The sequence below is a fragment of the Fundulus heteroclitus genome, chromosome 20, assembly GCF_011125445.2.
Source record: "Fundulus heteroclitus isolate FHET01 chromosome 20, MU-UCD_Fhet_4.1, whole genome shotgun sequence".
NCBI classification, from domain to species: domain Eukaryota; kingdom Metazoa; phylum Chordata; class Actinopteri; order Cyprinodontiformes; family Fundulidae; genus Fundulus; species Fundulus heteroclitus.
This window is the reverse complement of record NC_046380.1, coordinates 2961665-2979712: the sequence shown is the minus strand read 5'-3', so window position 1 is coordinate 2979712 and position 18048 is coordinate 2961665. Positions and strand designations below refer to the sequence as shown.

Here is an 18048-nt window from a genome sequence, read left to right as displayed (position 1 = left end):
CAAGAAAATTTAATGTTAATTTGGGGGAATTTAGGGCTGGGCGATAAATCAATTAATTCAAATTTAAAAAAATGTAAGATTAAATTTAGGAAAATCAGGATTTTATCTTGCCAATGCAGTCATTGGGCTTCAATGGAGAGAATAGCAGCAATGCTGAATTTATGTTGGAAAATATGGTGTCAAAATTTTGTAAAGAGGAAACTTATGTTTTACCATAATACAAGCTGTTTTAATTTAATTACATTTAATTTAAGCTAGTTTGAAGTTACACAAGTAGAGCCTGCTCTAAGCTCATTGTGTAAAACCAATAGCAGCAAACATTTAGTTATATTTTTTCTTTTTATGAAATGAGGAGGAAGAAAAATAAATTGAGATTAGGTAAAATCAAATCTGAGATTTTATTTTTAAGTCATATCACCCAGCCCTAGGGGAATTTAAAGCTTATGTCAGAGCATATTTTCTTAAAACTTAAAGATTTCTTTTTGATATTTACAGGTTTGTTTGCAGTAATTTAAAGGTTACAGCAGCAACCTTGAATTGCATTAATTAGACCATATTTTCCAAGGTTACTTTCTAGAACTTAACAGCCAGAACTTGCATGTTATTTTCCAGAACCTAATGTTCCCTTTACAGGCTTTTATTTTAAAAGCCTTTAAGAAATGTCTCAATAATACTAATAGAGACATTTCTGTATGAATACATGAATGTGATTCGTGATAAAATTCCCTTTAACATTAAATTATTACAAATCGTCCTCAATACTTCCATTTTCTGGGTTTGACGAAAAAATTAATGACGAATGACGAATTTTTTTTTAGCTATTTTATTTCTTCATCCACATTTCTTTAAGGCTCAGCTTTTAATCCTGAACATTTTTGTTTTATGGTTATTTTCTCATTTTAAAATAGAGAGAAATCTCATGCTAGAACTCAAAAACAAAAAAATTAAATATTAGCATCTGAAGGCTGGATTTATAGAAACTCGAGTCCGTTCATTAAAGCTTCTGACTGAAACCCAGACTTTCATCTTTAAACCAAACTAGTTCTGATCAACAACCTGAAATTAACCATTAAAAGAGGAAAACAGAAACAAACGGACACGTTCTAAATATATTTAGTGGATTTAATTTCCTTTTATTACAAGAAAAAACTTTTTTCATCGCCACTTTTTACAGATTTAGACACCAGAATGAGCTTCTAACAGTTGTCCCGTTACACCAGGAGACGGTAAACAGTGGTGAACAACAGAGACTCATCAGAGACGACGTCTTTGCAGCCAAAAGTCAAATTCTTCTAAACATTTTTGTCAGATTTAGCTTTAACCTGCTACAACGGTCCGTTTCTCTGGGAGGTCCTGGTACCTTCAGCTGCATGAAGGTCCAGGTTGACCAGCTGAACATCTTCAGCTCACCAGCAGCTGATTCTCCGTCTCAGTTGTGAGTTTTTTTTTTTTTTGGCCAAATGAACAAAACTGGAAGTAACATCACCATAAATGCACGAGTCTTTGCTTTGTGATGCAAAAATGAGGCCATGAAATAAAGTCCTGGGGGTTCGTCCCACAGAGGGGCGTCAAATATTTGGTTTTTGTTTGTTGTTCAGTTTCACTTTTAAGGAATAAATCTAAGAAAATGTGCAGCCAGAAAGTCCTGTTCTTCAACCGTTAACAGATTTTTTTAGATTTTCTCATCAGTTTGGCAGATTTTATCACGTTGTTTATCAAATATAGATACAATAATAATAATAATGGTAAAAAAATAAAAAATAGCTAATGGAATTAATAAATTAGAGTGTAAATTATATATTTTTTTTAGCTCGTGACCCAAATCTTCAAACATTTAAAGATTTATTTTCTTACATTTTAACTTCATTCAAATCCGGTTGACTGTTGAAAATTGTTTCACAAAAAAACAAAATAAAAAACAATTTAGGAGAGGATAGGCCATCAAAATAATTAAAGAAACGTTTTTCCTGATTTGAATACATTTTTTATCTCTTGCCTTTAATGTTAAACAGTTTTAAAAAAAATACGTTTAATTGACTATTTTAGTGCTTTGAAAACTATTTTTTTCCACAAAAAAAAAAAAAAAGAAAAAAGAAATGTAGGAGAGGATAGGTTATGAAAACATTTTAACTTCATTCAAATCCGGTTGACTGTTGAAATTTTTTTCACAAAAAAACAAAATAAAAAACAATTTAGGAGAGGATAGGCCATCAAAATAATTAAAAAAACGTTTTTCCTGATTTTAATCAATTTTCTATCTCAAGCCGTTAATGTTAAAGAGTTAAATATTTTTTTACATGTTAAATTGACTTGAAACTGGTTACTGGAAAATATTTCAGTGCTTTGAAAAATATTTTTTCCACCAAAAACAAAATATATTTAGGAGAGGATAAGTTATCAGAGAAAAAGTTTTTCCAAAATGTTATAATTTTTTTAGCTCATGCCTCAAATGTTAAACCATCTAAGATTTATTATTTTACATGTTAAGTGGATTCAAATCTGATTACTGGAAAATATTTAAGTGCTTTGAAAAATATAGTTTTCACAAAAAGAGGCTTTTTCCAGGAGAAGATTTCCTAGCTTATCGTTATAATTAAAGAAAATGTTTTCCATATTGTGATTTAGTTTATTTTTAGCGGCTGTATGAGATAAAACTCTGGATGAAATGTGCCAAACAGAGCAAAACGAGACATTTACAGCATCAACATGATTCTGGAGCAATAATGTAACAAATCTGTCAGTTCTTAACCGACAGAAACGGCATGTTGTGAATAATTTCACAAAAAAAAAAAAAAAAAAAAAAAGCCAAATGAAAATCCGACGTCAACATTTTTAAATGTTTTACACAAAATTACTCAAAGAATCAGAAAGCTGGCTGTAGTTAGTAGGCGCTGCTGAGGACCAATGATTTGACTCAAATAACAGGAAAATACTTGATTTAATCATATTTCACTCCGCTGCTCTCGTAATAAACCTGATTTATTTACATTTAGGTTTTTGATGAAGAGGCGTCGTTTCAGGGAGAGGAAACGTTAACGTTAAACCTTTAAGCAGCTTTTATTTCTTAAAGGAAACGAACAGAAGCGGTCCGGATGATTGGTCAGGAAAACCCGCTTTGCCTCGTTAGCTTTGGACTGAGCCAGGAAGTTTGTCGAGTAATGATCCTTTTTTTTAATCTAAATAAGGATCGCCATCACCGTGTTGCTTCCAGATTGGATCTAATTACAGACTCTGATGCCAGAAGTGACTTTCTGCTGCGCTTACATTCATTGGGCTGAGAGAAAAAACTACAAACATTCACATTTTAACCAGTTTCTAAAACCTTCTCAGCATCAACAGTCATGATTTCAACACAGAGCTGCTGTTTGATCCTTCACAGGCGCCACAGAGTGTAAATGCATAAAGTCTAAGTAGTAGTGCTCATTTGGCTCTCCATCCCCACCACCCATAAACCCCGCTGGCCTTCATCCTTCCACCAAGTGCTCCACCCCCCCGGTTCTACTGTAAGGTCTCCGTTCCTATAATCCACCCGTGGAAGTTGCAGCCAAGCAGGGCTAAAACGAGTCCAAATTAAATTTAAATAAAAAACAAAACAAAAAAAAGAGTTGGTTGTCCATCTTCCACATCGTGGTTTCGTCCTGGCCGGCCCGGCACAGCGTGGCTGCTCGGTTAAGGAGACGTCCTCCTCTTCCTCTTCCTCCTCTTCCTCCTCCTCACATGATGATCCGCGGCTCCGGCACCGACTCGCTGATGGATTTGTGAGGCAGGACGTTGGCGCCGTTCAGGTAGAGCTCGTCGTTGACGATCACGTCCTCGCCCAGCACCGTCACGTTCTCCATGCGCACCTGGCGACACGGAGAGAGACGGAAACGCGTCAGGGCTGAACAATTAAATCGCATTTTCAATATAATCGTTATTTTAAAAAAACGCAATTTCCAAATCGCAGAGGTCTGCCATTTTTGGCTCTGTAACAATCAGGGAATCAGAAACGTCCATTAGGTGTCGGTAAAATGTTTAAAGTGGGTTTGCCTCCACATGGAAGGGAAGACAGTTGCAGCAGTGAGATAAACTAATTTTATTACTTGTTTTAGAGTAGGGCTGAACGATTTTTGAAAATAATCTAATTGCGATTTTTTTTCTTAATATTGCGATTTAATGCGATTTTTTTTTTCAGTTTAATTTATCATGTTTTTTTAAACACATACAAACAATAAATCATTTTGTTTCCTCGCTGTGCAGATTAGTTGCTAAAAGACCCACAGCATCTAAACTCAGAGCAGAAATTATTGCGTTCTGCCTACAATATATTTCAACCAAAATTGCAATTTTGACTTTTCTCTGCATTAACCACAAGCAACAAAAATGGCGTCTAAATAAAGATGTTTGTAAACAAGGACTATTTAAAACAAGAACTTTTAATGTTTCTATTGATCAGAATATTGTTCAAGAGAACAGCTTTTAGTTGATTTGGACATCAATCCTTGTTGGACATAAAGTCCAACCAACAAGCAAGTCTATGTATTAAACTGATTGACCTGTACTTATTGCTATGTATGATTATATAAACTCTAAAACAAGTAATAAAATTAGATTATCTCACTGCTACAACTGTCTTCACTTCCATGTGGAGGCAAACCCACTTTAAACATTTTACCAACACCTAATGGACGTTTCTAATTCCATAATTGTTACATAGCCAAAAATTGCAGACTCTGCGATTTGGAAATTGTGTTTTTTTTTAATCGCGATTATATTGAAAATGCGATTAATTGTTCAGCCCTATTTTAGAGTTTATATAATCATACAAAGCATTAAGTTCTGATCAATCAGTTTAATACATAGACTTGTTTGTTGGTTGCACTTTATGTTCAACAAGGATTGATGTCCAAATCAACTAAAAGCTGTTCTCTTGAATAATATTCTGATTAATAGAAACATTAAAAGTTCTTGTTTTAAATAGTCCTTGTTTACAAACATCTTTATTTAGACGCCATTTTTGTTGCTTGTGGTTAATGCAGAGAAAAGTCAAAATTGCAATTTTGGTTGAAATATATTGTAGGCAGAATGCAATCATTTCTGCTCTGAGTTTAGATGTTGTGGGTCTTTTAGCAACTAATCCACACAGCAAGGTAACAAAATGATTTGTTGTTTGTATATATTTTAAAACACATGATAAATTAAACTGAACAAAAAAAATTGCATTAAATCGCAATATTAAGAAAAATAAAAAATCGCAATTAGATTATTTTCCAAAATCGTTCAGCCCTAGTTCTGACGGAGTTTCACGGTAGCCGGCCAGAGCCGCCGGGTTGTGCAAATGTTTTAAACCACCCCTGGTTTTCTTCCCCATGAGCCAGAGAAGTCCTCATGAGTAGCTTTCCTGGACTTCTGAGGGTTTTGCTGCTTGTAGATGCGGTTTGGGCTGGAGGTCAGACAGAAACCGGTCAGAGGGGTCTGTGGAGAAGCTCTGGAAACCTACAGATCCAGACCACTTTAAAAGGTTACAGGACCGCCTTTCCTACGGGGCTGTGAATTAGGGCTGAACGATTTTGGAAAATAATGTAATTGCAATTTTTTTTTATCTTAATATTGCAATTGCAATTTAATGCGATTCTTTTTTTTTTCACTTTATTTTATCATGTCTTTTTAATCATGTGCAATAAACAAATCAATCTGTTTCATCGCTGTGCAGATCAGGTGCTAAAAGAGCCGCTGCGTCTGAACTCGCAGCAGAAATGATTCTGACTACGATGTATTTTAACCAAAATTGCAATTTGATTTTAACTTTTCTCTCCATTAACCATAAGCAACAAAAATGTGCTGTAGATAAAGATGTTTATAAACAAGGACTATTTAAAACGAACTTTTAATGTTTTTATCAGTCAGAATATTATTTAAGAGAACATCTTTTAATTGATTTGGACATCAATCCTTGTTGAACATAAAGTGTAACCAACAAACAAGTCTATGCATTAAACTGATTGACCAGAACTTAACACTATGGTGAGATTCCTGAAAGTTTCCGGTAAAACAGTATGATTATATAAACTCTAAAACAAGTAATAAAATGAATTTATCTCACTGCTGCAGCTCTCTTCCATTCCATGTGGAGCAAACTCACTTTAAACATTTTACCAACACCTAATGGACGTTTCTGATTCACTAATTGTTACATAGCCAAAAATTGCAGACATCTGCGATTTGGAAATTGTGTTTTTTTTAAATTGTGATTATATTGCAAAAGCGATTAAATGAATGTTAGTAAGGATAATATTTATAGTTTTTTTTCCCGGCCTGTTGGTCTGAGCCCGTTTAAACTCACCCACTGCCCGACGGACGAGCTCCACCCGACGATGCAGCTCTCCAGCCAGGAGTGCGACCGGACCCTGGACCCCTTCAGCACCGTGCATCGTTTTATCCTCACGCCGTCCTCGACCACAACGCCGGCGCCGATGGTGACGTTCGGCCCGATGGTGCAGTTCTCCCCGATCTGCGCCGTCGGGTCCTGCAGACAGACCAGGATCCCTCCTAGACTTCAGCTATGGTTGTTTTTTTTAAATCCATCGTGTCAACTAGTCCAGCTTATCATCATCATAAAGATTTATAGTCACGGTAAGAATTTAGATTTATCGCGACAACCATAGTTTCATATTAATAATGGCTGAAAACCTCTAAATCTGACAATATTGTCTGAAATCCCCGTTTTCTTCACTGTTTCATGCCACTGATAGCCTGGCGCTCCTCAGTGAGGGGGTTGTTATCACCCCCCCCCCCCCCTCTGTTAGTGCTCCACACTAATGAGCCTCAGTCAATGTTTATCTTTAACTTCACAGACGACTCTGTAATCATCAGCCTACTGCAGGACAAAAAAGGGGATAGTCGTTAACTTTAGACCAAATCATTCAATGCTGCAACAACTCATGGTTGCAGCTAAATGCCTCAAAAACAAACGAGATTCTGATTAATTTCTGAAGAACTATGATTGGAGCCACAATCATTGATGATGCAGCGTTGGCGCAATTGGTTTCCTTAATATATATCCATAAATATGATTAAATTAGGGCTGGGCGATAAATCGATTTAATCGATTAATTCGAATTTACAATTCTTTAAGATTTCATTTTTGGAAAATCTGGATTTTATTTTGCCAATACACTCATTGGGTTTCCATGAAGAGAACAGCTTGTGATGCTGAATATATGTTTAGGCAAATATATTGTCAAAATATTGTTAAGTAGAAACTTTTTTTTACCATAATACGAGGTACTTCATTCACTTATTTACTTTTAACTTAGTTTGAAGTTCACAAGTGCAGTGAAGCCTATTCTTAGCTCAATGTGTAATACCACTAGCAGCAAATGTTTTGTTATATTTTCATTGTTTATAATGGCACGGCTGCCATCTTGTTTTACAAGCATGTTTCACAGCTTGTTTTTAGTTGCACTTTGAATTCAGGTCAACTCCCTGACGAAATGCTTGACATAAAAGCAAGGTTTTAAAATAATTTCTTTATTTCTTTTTATGAAACAAAAAGGAGGAAAAAAAATCGATTAATCAGATTTGGTATGATAAAATCGGAGATTTATTTTTTAATCCATATCGCCCAGCCCTAGTTTAAATACAATTACTGAGTGCAGTTTTGTGACAGGAATCATGATTTTTCATGTCACTGGTGTCTTTGTTTGTTTTGAAAGTATGTTTTAAGAGCAGCAATTATGTTTATGGGGCTTTGACCTTAGAAAAACACTGAAAATAGTTTTATTGTTATCAGAATAAATACCACAAGGCATTATGATAAAATTTCCATTTCCTGTCACCGGCCCCCGGTGTGAAGAAGCTGCACTCACCACCAGGACGTTGCCCAGGAACCCGGGGCCCGTGTGCAGCCTCTCGGGGGCCTGCTGTCGCAGCGAATGCAGGTACATGCACATTCCTGTGAGGAAGTCTTTGGGCTGACCGATGTCCATCCAGAACCCTGCAGGCGCCAAGGAAGACAAAAACAGCCGCTGGTTACAAGAGAAGCGACCCGCTTTTCTCCCACAGACCCCAGAAAATAGGAACAGATGCATGAAAACGGACGCTTTCCATGGAGGCAGCACCGGACGATTCATCCCAGATTATTAAGGAGGCATTTCATTTTCACAGTAACTAACTACAGTCATGGTGGTAAAAACGGATTACTGTAGGCGGGAAACACCGGTTTCTCTACGGGACGGGGGGGAGGTTTGCTCGGGTAGAGAGGGATGAGGATGCAGACGAGCGCCGGCCTTCACACTGCAAAAACGGAACTAAAAATAAGTAACATTTTCTTAAAATAAGTGTATTTGTCCTTGATTTGAGCAGGTAAATAAGATGATCTGCCAATGGAATAAGATATTTGCACTTAAAACAGGAACAATTCATCTCCATCATCTTATTTAAACTGTAGTTTATCTAATTATCTTATTTTAGGGGTAAAAAATACTCTCATTGGCAGATAATCTTATTTACCTACTCAAATCAAGGACAAATACACTAACTTTAAGAACATTTTATTTATTTTTAGATTAGTTTTTGCAGTGAACGCCATCAGAACTGGACCGCGGCTGATCTCAGACGGTTCTGTTTCTGTTTGCATCTCGGCGCTCGTCTTCAGGCCTTTCCTCTCCAGAGCTACTCGGGTTTGGACGTGAGAAAAGAGCCAAACACTTACGTCTGGTGGAGCCGTGAGCTGCAAGAACCAGAGCGCGTCATTTTCCCAACGATTTACTTAAAACAGTAGCTTAAATGAAGACATTTTAGATGCTAATGTTTAAAACTCTGTAGAAATCCTCCTTTGTGCATCCTGTTTCCTGCTGTAGCAGAAACATGATTTTTCCTCCACAATGAGCTACAAACTAAACTGCAGTTTATTCTGTTTTCCTTGGAAATAAAAGGAGAATGTTTGTTTTTTTTTCTGCCATCTTTTAAAATCATTTTTGATTTCCTCCTAACATTCCTTAAATATGTTATACATGTTGATTTACTACATTGGTGTTTGCTGCTGTGGCTTATCTGCTGATGCATGAATCTATCTGCAACATTTATGGTTCTGGGTTCTTGGTTCTGAGCTTTCGGACCGACCCGGTCAGCGCTGCGTTTTTCTGCTGCAACAATATATATATTTACCCTGCAGCTCCATGGCGTACAGCTGCCCCTCTCCGGCCATGACGGGAAATATCTCCTTCTCAATAGACGTCGGTCTGAGCTGCACACAAACACATCAGCAGAAATATGTTCATTTTAGTTTTTAAAAGAAGGCAAAATGCTAAATTATTCTGGTGTTCCCAGAATCCTCGTCACCAACCGGCCCGCCTGGTTCAGCTGTTTACATAAAAAAAATAAAAAATAAGAATGCATCCTTTTGCTGTTGCTACTAAACTTTTACAGATCCTACAAAACTAATAATTCAAAATATCACAAAATAACAATAAAAGCCAAAAGACAGTAAGACAATAAAACAAAAAAGCTGATGCATAAAACCAAACAATAAAAGCACAAACACCAACATCTCAAATGGGTTAAAAATCAGAGAGAAAAAAAATGGGTTTTAAGAGGAGATATTTAAAAGCTAATAAAATTATTTTTGGTACAAGTTAAAAAGACGAGCAGCAGCGTTTAGGACCGGCTGCAGTTGAGTTACTAAATTCTGTTAAACCCGGCGTGAAACCTAATCTGAACGAACTGTAATAAAAGCCTGGATTAAAATCTAAAAACGATGCTGTGACAGAAGGTATAAAATGGGAAAAGATGGACCACAGATTATAATCTGAGCATCAAAGATCCCGGTTTCCGCTACATGTATCTAATCATGGCGTCCCACCACACCAAAGTAAAAGCCGTCAGAATGAATAATAAAAAAAAACGTACTCTAATCATAATCAACATTTAAAATGAATTTAAATATCATGAGATGCTAAAATGTACTTTATTTTGAAAAACCAGGCAGGCTCCTGTCTGCTGGTGTATGAAGTCACTGCTGGCTACTGGGCGCTGCTGCAGCTACTCAGCGACTCCTCCATTTTAATTGGGGACTTTTCAGACTCCTCTAGAAACTTTTATTCAAAAAAGCGAATAGAAACAAATGTAGTGACTTTTCTCTGTGTTTTTGCCGATATAGCAACTTCACGTGAAAGCAGCAATCTGTCTACCGTTACTCTACAGCTGCGTGACGTCTTCCTATTCCCTCAGCGCTGTCTCACAGGCTGCTGCCTTATCCAACACTCAGAGCAGAGAGGAGACCTGCTCTGTTTTCACAATGCAAATCTATAAAACACGCACAAAGCTGCAGATGATTCTGCCCTGGATTACAAAGGACATAAATATAGTTCTTAATTTTTTTTTTCGCTGAACCTGTTGCACTAAAATAACCTGATTACCACACACCGTATGCAGCTCATTCAATATACGACTCTGATTACTATCTTTTTGGTAAAATTAGATGTTCACAGTGTCGATTCCGGCAACGTAAAGAAATTCATACATTATATCAAAGTAATGTTAACATATGTTGCATTTCAACAACATTTTAACAACAGTGCCCCTCCCCCGTTTTGACCACCACCACGGTTCAACATCCTAGAGGAATCCCTGATTTATTTTAAGGTTTTAGCTCTGAGAAAAGAGCGTCACCTGTATCCTGCTGAGCATGCTGGGATTGAAGATGTACATGCCAGCGTTGATCTTGTTGGAGACGAAGACCTGCGGTTTCTCCACGAAGCGTTGGATCCTGCCGCTCTCAGACTCGTAAACCACCACACCGTATTTAGACGGCTCCTCCACCCGCGTTACCTACGCACAAACGTTCACAAACATGTCGTTAATCTGGATTAAACAGGCTGAGGTCAAAGCTATCAACAGATATTCAGACAGAAATGTACAAAATTATGAGATGCAACGCATTGCGCTAAAATCTTTCTTTCTTGATTCATATTTCATGTGGGAGAAAAAAATAAATGGAGAGAAAATTATCACCAGAAATCAAAATTAAAGTTTTAACTTTAAGACAAATACTACTTTTAAAACTAAAATACAAGTTTTTTTTATCAGTCTGATAATAAATAATATTCTAATCTTAAATGTTGTGTTTTCACTATACATAAGCAAAATAAAATCATTGTTATTAACAGAAATAAGGGCTTTAAAACATTAGTCTGAGTATTTAATCTATAAAATGTGTTTACCTTAATTAAATAGGTTACTCAAACAAATTTACTTTTTGATAATATTCTGATTTATTTAACATGACAGTTTTCTTTGATGATTTTGGAGGGTCTCCCCTGTGATCTCTGCCTATGTGTAAAGGGTAATTCAATTTAATTAATAAATATAATGTGAGCTTCTGTGCTTTCTGTGTCTCTGCTCTGTCTTCTCTAACATAGAAAGTACTCCTGGGTCAATGTGAGCTTCTGTGCTTTCTGTGTCTCTGCTCTGTCTTCTCTAACATAGAAAGTACTCCTGGGTCAATGTGAGCTTCTGTGCTTTCTGTGTCTCTGCTCTGTCTTCTCTAACATAGAAAGTACTCCTGGGTCAATGTGAGCTTCTGAGCTTTCTGTGTCTCTGCTCTGTCTTCTCTAACATAGAAAGTACTCCTGGGTCAATGTGAGCTTCTGAGCTTTCTGTGTCTCTGCTCTGTCTTCTCTAACATAGAAAGTACTCCTGGATCAATGTGAGCTTCTGAGCTTTCTGTGTCTCTGCTCTGTCTTCTCTAAGCCCCAGTGGGTGGAGGCAGATGAGCGTTCACACTGAGCCTGGTTCTGGTTCTGCTGGAGGTTCTCCTCCCTGTTAAAGGGGAGTTTTCCTCTCCACTGTCGCTTCATGCATGCTCAGTATGAGGGATTGCTGCAAAGCCATCAACAATGCAGACGACTGTCCACTGTGGCTCTACGCTCTTTCAGGAGGAGTGAATGCTGCTTGGAAAGCGTAGAAGACAGCCAAGCAATTCCACCTTCTTTCTTTAACAACTATATTTTCCATTAGCTGTGACTAGGATCTATAATAATAATAATAATAATAATAATAATAATAATAATAATAACAATAATAATAATAATCTGGATTTCTCACCACGATGGTTCCCTCCTTGCCGTGGCTGCGGTGAAACTGCAGCAGATCTTTGAAAGGAAAGTCACAGATGACGTCCGAGTTGAGGACGAAGAACGGCTCGTTATCGATGTTCAGCAGCTCCCGAGCCAGCGCCAGGGGCCCCGCTGCGCAGAAACACAGATTTTAATGACATCATTCCAACATTGGTTACATTTGGTCCCTTCAATGCTACAACATGTTGTTTGCACTTGCTATATAAAGCATTTTATTGAGCAAAAATGCTTTTAAAGAAGCCACACGGCCTGGGTGTAAACTTTACAGGGACAATGTAAAAAGAGCGTAATTACAGCAGAATTCCTCAACATTTATCATGTTTCAACAGACTTCAATTACATTTCTTTGGACTTTTTCGATACTGTTGTGCTCCATTATTAAAAAGGTGAAACAAAAGCTACTCTTTTTTTTTTTTTTTTTTTTTTAGATCTTTCATGTTACTCCACATCTGAAAAGTGTGGCGTGCTTTAATGTTCACATCCCTTTGCTCCGATACCCAGTAAATAAAGTCCAGCGCAATCGATATAATCACTAGGTAATAATCATTTAGGTGCATTTATGCACCTAAATGTGCATAAATGCTGCTGTTCTGGGGTCTCAGAGGTTTGTTAGAGGACAAAAAGCATCATGGAGACCAAGGAAAACAGCAGATGGCTCAGAAGAAGGTGGTCCTGGATGTGTTTAAAGCTGGGTTAAATCTACTAATCTGCTGCATCTATAGACAATAACAGGTGTGGAAAATACTCCTCGTGGTGATTATCCCAGATTCTTTGGATTTCTATTAACCTTTGCTGAGGTTTTGGTTTTTTCCATCTGTAAACGCCTGAGCTGAACACACGCAGCTACTTAAAATGACCTGGAAGCCTCAGTCACATTCAAACGAGGCGTTTTGTCGCCCGTTCAGCTCTGCCTGAAGGGATGGAGGTACCCACCGGTTCCCAGAGGCTCCTTCTCATGAGACAGCGAGATCTTAATGCCGAGCTGAGGGAGGAAACAGGGAAACAGTCAGGACCCCAGCAATAGTTGCTTCAGGGTAGATTCAAACGTTTAGATTCAATAGAAACAACGACTTATGCAGCAAATATCTCATCGTGTTCCACCACGAGCCAACTAAATGAATCTTGTCCTTGTTTTATGCATCACAGAGAAACAAAACAGTGTTTTAATGTTTAATGCATGAATTAATAGGTTCAAACTAGGATGAAACATAAAAAATATATCAGTCTGGTGGAGCCTCTCTAGCTGTTACTGATTATCAATGATCGCCTGTACTTCTAGTAGCATCTCCACGGTCTGAGAAGGACTGAGATCTGCTTGTGGATCTCAACATCTCTCAGAATGTCATGAATCCATGACAGCAGCAGCTTCTCCATAAGCTGTTTTTTAAAGATTGCAATGAAGGCGGAGCTGAAAATAATAAAAATCTTTGCGTATGATGGAGTAAGGTAGAGTAAGCACGCTGCAGGAGGTCCAGATTAGTATGGAGGCGCCGTTTAAACCAGTTAATAGCTATGGTGTTAACCATAAATGTGAAACATATAACTTAGGACAGGCAGGTCGGGGTGTGGTCTGGACCAGCAGCCCTGGTAGCTGCTCTATTCATTAAACCCTCTTCAGATCTGCAGCTCTGCAGTCAATCACCTCCGACTGTGAGAAGTTATTGATCTCATCTTAGGGAGCGAAGCGTCGCAGTCAGACGTCTGCACAGGAAATCTCTGCATTACGCATCACGTGTTCCTGATATCGTTAAACAGACATTTTTTAATCCTCATTTATTTTTGCCTCTCTTGTTCCTCGCCGTCCTGCATGCCGCAGCATCTCCAGATCAAAGTCTGACTATTCCTGCAGGTCTTCCACAGGCTCCTGATGTTGCAGCATCTGAGGGCTTTTAAACCTGCCCTGTGATGATGGGATGGACTCACGGACCGCCCCTGGTCAGCGTACAGGCTTCAGCTAAATACCAAGTGATCAGAGCTGCCGGTGTGAGGTTAGAGTTGCACTCTATGCATGAGCAGGATAACAAAAAGCCTCTGTCAACACCCTATCTTTAAACCATGAGAAGCTGCTCTCACTGCAATCCCCATCATGCCATTTTTTTCTTAAATGTGTTGCACGACCATTAGCGTGAGGAAATTAAGGCTTGAGTGGCACTCTAACCATGAATATGGGTCTCATGGGCGTGGAAGCCAGTGTTAGGGTTAGCTACTTCTGCACTGACATCATGGTATTGGTTTCATGTTATTTCTTCATATTTGAGGATCAGCTGACCTTCCGAGAATTGAATTTCAAGGCGCTAGGAGGTCAGGAAATGCTCCCTAGCCACAACCGCCTCCTCTCTCCGTCCTGCGCATCTCGCAGCAACTTAACTCATCTGTCACGGTTCTCATTTTAGCTGCAGTTTATGGGGCATTTTATTTTGAAAGAAACATTGACTTCTGCCTGCGATCGACTTCTTTATCCAGTGAGGATCATACTAAGTGGAGCCCTGTTAAAACAGAAAGCTCTTTTTCATGCATGTCTGTCTTCATCACACCTTTGAAACAAAAGGCAGACATGCAGGATGAGGGGAAATCTGCTTTGCCGTTGTTGATTAATCTAATATTTCAGCTGAGTATGACACAAAAAAAATGCAGACGCCGGTTCATGTACGCACTCTCTTCTCCTGGACTCTCATCTCTCTCTCCAGCAGCTCCGACATGTAGCTGACAGCCAGAACGACGTGGTTCACCCCGGCCTGCAAACACACGGGGGGGGGACACAGTGACCGATCAATAAAGCGCAACATTAAAACCCGTCAGCGGTCTGTGCAGCTCCTCCGTACCTTGACCAGCGCCTCCACCTGGTGCAGCAGGATGGGCTTGTTGCAGAACTCCACCAGCGGTTTGGGCACGCTCAGGGTGAGCGGTCGCAGCCGCGTCCCGTAGCCCCCAACCAGAATCAAAGCCTTCATCCTCGGGCCGTTAGCAGCAGCAAGCAGAGGCGGACCGAGCTCATCAACAGCGAGGGGGCAGCAGCCTGAGGAACGGAGAAAAATATGCTTTAAAATTAGATTATTGCATTTCTAATCTCTGTCTAGGTGATGAAATGTTACGCATGACTTTTAAAAACAAATTAGGGCCTATGGATGAACAATGTTAGTGACGTTTGCAGATCAAATAAAACTCTTATCGGATTTAATTTGTCAAACTGATCGTTACAAAGGTTTTTATTCTGTGCCAGGATTTTGCTTTGTCAGAAAAATTAGGCAAGAAATTGGGAGGGATGCAAAAACTGGACCGAACTTTACTGACGTAACAGAAAACTTTCATAACAACCGAGACGACATTAAAAAATGTGTTTTCTATAATCATCTGCAGTGACTTTTTCTCATCTATACAGATTTCTACCATCAGTAATAAATAAATAAATGTTTTACACAACAAAATAAAAATAGAAAACCTTCCAATAACATTTTGTTTCTGTTTTCAAATTTTTTTCCTCTGGATCAGGAATCATTTCACTGAACTGTTTAATTTCATTTAATAGGAGAAAAGTTCAAGCTCAGATATTTTTGGGGAACCCAAAAGGGTTGCTCTGTCTAAAAACTAGTTGCAAGACTAAAAACTGAAAATAAAGCCAAGAAGTCACAAGCAATCTGTTTTAGAAAGATAAGCAGTGAAACAGGAACGCTGCAGAACCGATCAGAACATCTGCTATTTCGTTTCAGGGTGAGGATGAGCTGGCATCGGACAGAGAAGCAGAAAAATGTTTTAAATCTCTGTTTAACTTTACGGAAATAGACTCATGCGTACAATAAATGTATCCACTTTTTATAAAAACCAGGAGAGAGTTTTAAGAAGATAATCTCATTTGAGGAAAACAGGGGTGTCCAAAGGGTGTGGGGATCATTTGCGCCCCCTGGACAGATTTTGGTGACACTGCAGTTCAAGGATCCACAACACAGGTGGTTGATGCTGATGGAGACTTTTTATTCTGAATTGCACGAAAAATACAGACAATTTAAAATCCTACAATTGAAAGTTATTTGTCTTTTAATAACACTTTTTTACATTCTCATTAATTTCACAGAAAATTAGGACCACATCCAGTGAGTTTTACTTAAATGCAAACTTTGGTGGCACTGGAATGTGCTTTTAATTCATTTATTTATTAAAACTGGCTAATTACAGGAAGTGTTCTCAAAGAAAGACCGACCAAACCCGTTTTTTATTGCTGAGAATAGACCTCTTGTTAATTTTTTTTCCCAATCGAGTTCAAAAGAATCTGTAAACTTGATGACTATCTTTTAATATGGCAAATATCCAAAAACATTTACTCTTCCCTTTACTACAGAAAACATGACATTTTTCTGTAATGAACATTTTGTTCAATTAAAATATTGCAAGCTCATATATTGTACAGGAGACAAAAAAAAAAAAAAATAAGTTGCAAAAATAATTTTTGGGTGATTTGAGTGTTTTTTTTTTATTTATTTATTGTATTATTTTAACCAACATGATGAAAAACCAAGACATTTCCTCATCTAAATGTGGCTTCGGGTCATTTGATTTCATTCATTTATTAGGAAATCAGGCTGAAACTCAGTTTCTGTAAATGTTTCTGACTCCATGTGTCGCTGTGTAATTACAAGTCAGAGATTGCTCAATGAGATCTGTCAGTAAAGTCCCTTTTAAAATAAACCTGTGACGTATTAAAGTGAGATCAGATACCAAGAAGTCCCACTAAACCTAAAACATCCTGTTCAATAACACAAACAGCAGCTTCTATTCATTTTTAGACTTAGACTTTTAAACATTTAAACGACTTTTAAAGGGCTGTTGATGCCATCTCCAGAAAACAAAAACACAATTAGCACACAAAGCCAGTTAAAATAAAATTCCTCATATTATCAATAGGCACAACTTGAATGGTCATAACTGTCAGCATACTATGTCCCACTTTATTTCTGATCCCAGCAAAACTAGTTTATTCTACTTTGTCTTGTATTATATCTATTAATTTTGTTTCATAATACATTTCCTTTTCTTTTATCATCGACATCAGACAGAGTGACGAAGACGCTTAATGAACTAGACGCGAACATCAATCAGAACAGAGACTAGTTTAACATTTTCATCAAACAGATAAATTAACCTCATAATGCGAAGACTGAAGTACGAATGTATGTATGTTTACGCCAAAAACAAATTATTAAAATTAATTTAATAAATTTAAAAAAAAAAAGTGTAAAACAGACTGAACTCACGTTTTCTGGTGTTTGAACTCACGTTAGCTAGTTTAGCTAAATTTATCAACCTGAAAAGCTGCCAAACAGGCTAACTGCCGGTTAAAACCGCGTCCTGAGCGAGTAACTGTGCGTGAATAAATTAAAAAAGGGTAAAAACTTACAGGAGTTTGACCACTGAAGGGCTTCAGCAGATTTCTGAATGACTGAAACTCCGAAAATGACACGTAACGTTCCCCAAACCCGAATCCCTTGTTTGGCTTCCGGTTCAGCAGTCTCGCGTCAAGAGACCCGGACGTTACACATACAACATCCGGTCAATACTTTCCAAATAAGGGCAGTTCCAGAGCGATAACTGCTTTAACCAACAAGCGGAAAAAATATATAATTTCTGATAGTTCTTTTTCGATTTAGGATTTATAAATGCACACTTTATTACAATTCTTGAGAAAGTTACAGTAAAACAGAAAAGGAATCCTATTTTTTTTTCCAAATAATATAATATTATTTAAGTAATTTTATCAACAGCTCTTTTGTGATAAAATTTTTATGCCTTAAATTCTGAGCCGATTAATTCAATCGGCGTTTCATTGCCCAATATTCAAGAGTTTGGTAGGATAGTCAAACTTCAAAGTAAAGAAGTATTTGATCAAAAAGCCACTTACTGAGTAATTGTGTGATCCGAACTTCTGGTTTGATTTGTGAAG

General features: G+C 37.8%; 2 protein-coding genes across 2 annotated transcripts in view; one reads left to right on the top strand and one right to left on the bottom strand.

Annotated features, from left to right (window-relative positions):
• The window catches only part of LOC118567219 (nuclear factor 7, brain-like), a gene marked incomplete in the record, with an annotated part of 854268 nt that overhangs the window by 469320 nt on the left and 366900 nt on the right, over window positions 1-18048 (top strand).
• Window positions 3508-17630, bottom strand: gmppb (GDP-mannose pyrophosphorylase B). The gene is made up of 10 exons (XM_012879918.3): window positions 17506-17630; window positions 14939-15132; window positions 14771-14851; window positions 13050-13098; window positions 12085-12227; window positions 10651-10809; window positions 9148-9226; window positions 7848-7975; window positions 6323-6505; window positions 3508-3845 (listed from the first exon to the last, which is right to left on the bottom strand). Exons 2-10 carry the CDS (start codon window positions 15065-15067, stop codon window positions 3714-3716), a joined length of 1083 nt encoding a protein of 360 aa, XP_012735372.2. The 5' UTR covers window positions 15068-15132; window positions 17506-17630; the 3' UTR covers window positions 3508-3713.

What these genes read in the sequence shown, in the direction of transcription:
- gmppb (XM_012879918.3), bottom strand. Translation starts at nt 15,067, where the DNA reads ATGAAGGCTTTGATTCTGGTTGGGGGCTACGGGACGCGGCTGCGACCG. An exon ending in AGGTGGAGGCGCTGGTCAAG is followed by an intron (nt 14,852 to 14,938) that starts GTACGGAGGAGC and finishes GTGTGTTTGCAG; the next exon opens with GCCGGGGTGAACCACGTCGT. An exon ending in TCCTGGGCAACGTCCTGGTG is followed by an intron (nt 6,506 to 7,847) that starts GTGAGTGCAGCT and finishes GTCTGTCTGCAG; the next exon opens with GACCCGACGGCGCAGATCGG.